The sequence below is a fragment of the Solanum dulcamara genome, chromosome 3, assembly GCF_947179165.1.
Source record: "Solanum dulcamara chromosome 3, daSolDulc1.2, whole genome shotgun sequence".
Lineage (NCBI taxonomy): Eukaryota > Viridiplantae > Streptophyta > Magnoliopsida > Solanales > Solanaceae > Solanum > Solanum dulcamara.
This window is the reverse complement of record NC_077239.1, coordinates 4,817,066-4,821,069: the sequence shown is the minus strand read 5'-3', so window position 1 is coordinate 4,821,069 and position 4,004 is coordinate 4,817,066. Positions and strand designations below refer to the sequence as shown.

At 32.6% G+C, this 4,004-nt stretch overlaps 1 protein-coding gene across 1 annotated transcript; it reads left to right on the top strand.

Annotated features, from left to right (window-relative positions):
* Nucleotides 1-462: 462 nt before the first annotated feature.
* LOC129882257 (expansin-A3-like) lies at nt 463-2,946 on the top strand. The gene is made up of 3 exons (XM_055956464.1): nt 463-706; nt 1,144-1,462; nt 2,185-2,946. Exons 1-3 carry the CDS (start codon nt 550-552, stop codon nt 2,492-2,494), a joined length of 786 nt encoding a protein of 261 aa, XP_055812439.1. The 5' UTR covers nt 463-549; the 3' UTR covers nt 2,495-2,946.
* Nucleotides 2,947-4,004: the final 1,058 nt, after the last annotated feature.

Here is a 4,004-nt window from a genome sequence, read left to right as displayed (position 1 = left end):
TTCCATAAATTTAAGCAAAAATCATTAAAACTTCCATTATTTCATTTCCCATGTACCAACTCAGCTCAGACGAAATCAAAAATTTAATCTTATAAATTCTGAATTTTATAACGACAATTTCAAAATATTAATACATCTTTATTAAGTCTCTTAATATAAATATACTATTTAAGTAAAAATTACTAAGTTTAGCCAAACTCATACCCCGAGCTTCTAGCTCCGTCCCTAGTGCGAAGAATTAGGTCTCTTCATCGACACGTGCAACTCACATGTATATTTGTTAGGACAAAATTAATTTCCAATCTTTCTTTTTTTTTCCCCATTAACATAGTAAAAAAGATGGTATAACTAAATTGCTAGAAAGTTAAAAAATAAAAATAAAATAATAATTAAAAAAGCATTAATTACATGCCCTGCCCTTGTGACTTTCTTTCTACTCAATAAGTACCCCTTCATCTTCCTCCCGCTCTTCATTCACCTCCAAAGCCCCTTTTTTCCATTTCTCTCTCTACTTTCTCTCTCTTCATATTGAGCAGCTAACGAGCGAGCATGAGAAAAATGGCTGTCACTATGAAGCTCTGCATTACTACTCTTCTCTGTTTTCTCACCGCCGTCAATGCTAGAATCCCCGGAGTTTACACCGGTGGCCCATGGCAAAGCGCCCACGCCACCTTCTATGGTGGCTCTGACGCATCTGGCACTATGGGTATTTACCACTCTCTCGACTCTCTCTCTCAGTGGTGGAGCTCGAATCCAGTAGTTTTTGTTCAAACAGTATATTTGTGTCAAGAAATTTGTTAAAATATACAGAAATATTAGATTTAGAACTTAGTTATAATCACTTAGGGAGTGTTTAGCCATGAAATATTTTTTGGTATTCAAAGTGAAAAATAATATTTGAAAACGAGTACAATTTAGAGTTTGTTTTGGTATGGAAAAAGTGAAATCACTTTTCTTCGAGTTGAATTTCGAAATTTTCGTGAATGTAATGGCTAAATGTATTTTCATGGTCAAACAACCGGTTATAATTGCTGTTCTTAAATTCAAAACTCATCAAATTGAAATTTTGGCTCGGTGACAGTGAATCATCCATATGTGTTTGAAATTTGGGCGGAATTTTTTGAATTTTGTTTAAAATTGCAGGTGGAGCTTGTGGATATGGTAATCTGTACAGCCAAGGGTACGGAGTGAACAATGCAGCGCTAAGCACAGCGCTATTTAACAATGGACTAAGCTGTGGAGCTTGCTTTGAGATAAAGTGTGTTAACGATGGGAAATGGTGTCTTCCTGGAAATCCATCCATTTTCGTGACGGCAACAAATTTTTGCCCGCCGAACTTCGCTTTGCCTAACGATGACGGCGGGTGGTGCAACCCTCCACGTCCTCATTTCGATCTCGCCATGCCTATGTTCCTCAAAATCGGTCAGTACCGTGCCGGAATTGTCCCCGTCACTTATCGCCGGTGAGTTTCCCGATGCGCAATTCCGTTTTATGGTTTGCACCAGTATGTGTTGTTGTCGTTTTTGCAATATTAGGGGTATTTTTGACATTTTCATTAAGGTATGGGAAAAGATTTGATCTGTGGAGAAATTGGCGGTTTTTGTTTTGTGGGCAGAAAATTGCTACTGTTTTCACCATTTTTGGACCATATTGTAATTTAATGCTAGCCGAGTGAGTATGTTGAAATATTAGAAAGTTAGTTCTTGTTAAAAAGTCTTTAAAATATGGTTTCATTTGGGACACCGACAATAATTGTAGGTTTGTAATAAACTTGCCACCATATCTCTAACATGGTGAGGCTAGTTTTGTTATCACTTTAATAATTATTTGAATCAGGGGTTGGTCCCCCGATGATATAAGTAAATATTTACTTCGGTTCAAAATAAGCGGCATTTTAACTCAATTTATTTTGTGCGAAAGGAGTATGACGCGTTTCCTACTACTGTGTAAAAGGAAATGTTAAAGTTGCAATTTTTAGGTGACTTTGAGGGTAACAAGGGAAATGTCTCATTCCATTCTTTAACTGTGACCAAACAAATTGGTATTTGTTCCTTTTGCTTCGAATTCAGTAATTCGAAACATGGCTCACATTATCCCACGCCCCACCATCCGTGCAGCAGGGGCATAATTATTTTATTTAAAATTTACTAGCTCGATTAACTTGTTTTGTTAAATGATTTACAGAGTAGCATGCAGAAAAGAAGGAGGGATCCGATTCACCATAAACGGTTTCCGTTACTTCAACTTGTTATTGGTAACAAACGTTGCGGGTGCAGGAGACATACAAAAGGTCCTAATTAAAGGAACAAACACACAGTGGATAGCAATGAGCCGTAACTGGGGGCAAAATTGGCAAACTAATTCACCTCTTGTGGGTCAAGCCCTTTCTATTCGGGTTAAAGCTAGTGATCATCGTAGTGTCACTACTTTCAACGTGGCACCATCTAATTGGCAGTTTGGACAAACCTTTGAAGGCAAGAATTTCCGGGTTTAGATCCATAACCCACTATCACTGACCCAACCCGACCCAAAAACAGAATTACTTACAAGTTATATAACCACAAACAAATGATTTTTCCTGGATTTCATTTGTTTCTCTTTTTTACTGGGAAAGTATTGAAGTCTATGGGGAATTAGTATCTTTTTTTACTTTTATTATAAACTTTATGGGGAATTGTTTTTTTTTATTTTTATAACTTTAGTATCTTTTTTATTTTACATTTTGTGTTATGAAGTGGGTTGAAGCGGCTGCAAAGGCACCCAAAAAAGATTAGGGTAAAAGCATGTAGCCCGCAGCTCTGTTTGGTATGTTTTATTTTGTTTTTCTACTAAATTCGAATCATGTACCCCAGATTTCATTTGGGAGTTGGGGTGTAATAGACATCATGTATTTCCTATGAATGAACACCAAAGATATAATATATATACTTTTCTGTTTTATATAAAGATTTTGGCCTTTGCTTTTTCTAGCTAAGTTCATTTCTGATATGGTCTATTGTTTCATTGTGCTGGCTGGTTTTTAAAATCTACAATTTTCATTTCATTGGTTGAGTTTGAAATATAACATTTGTACTTATTTTTAATATAGAGATAAGAAATGGATATTTAATTTAATTTTAAAAATTAATTTATGAGGTGATGATTGTTCGAAATCAAATAATGCTATTACTTGTATGAACTTTATACATTCAGCGCGCTTAAGATTGAATATTTTAAGTGTGGACAATATAAAATGAACATTGGATAATTCATAAACTGTAATGTGCCCAGCTTTGATATCATATTAAAAAATAAATTATAAGTCTAATTTAACCTAAAAAATTAAAATATTTAAGTAAAAATTGTTCAAAATCATATGAGAAAATTAAATACTCAATCACCCACCTATGTAGGAACTCAATAGTTTTAAATTTATAGTCTCCTCATTTCATTTTTACTTTATCTTTATGTTAAAAATATATTTTTATATACTTGTTCATTTTAGCAAATCAAGAGAATTTTTTTTATTTTCTTCCAATATTACCTATAGCATTGAATATCTAAATAAAATACTCGTAGTTAAATTAAAATTTTCAAAGCCTATTTAGTAATGAATAAGGTTTGTTTTAGCAAAATAAACCCATAATAATTTTTTTCTTAAAAGGAATGTTAAGTCAAATATGAAACAAATAAAATAACAAAGTAAATCTTAATAGCATACTTTCTTTGTTTACTATTCCAAAAATAGATTATCACTTTTAACATATTAAAAAAAAAATGCTTCATATTTTATCCTTATCACTAATTACTTATTTATCAAATTATTTTTCAAAACACAATAGAATACTAAACATTAATTATTAGGCGTATTATAATAAAATAAATATATTAATTTTTTTTTTAATAAATGTATCAAATTTAAATATAATACGTAAAAATGAACGGAACTAATATAAACTACATTCGCCTTTCTTGAAATGGTTCAATTTATCCAAAACTAATAAGAGACAATTCCTTAATTTTGG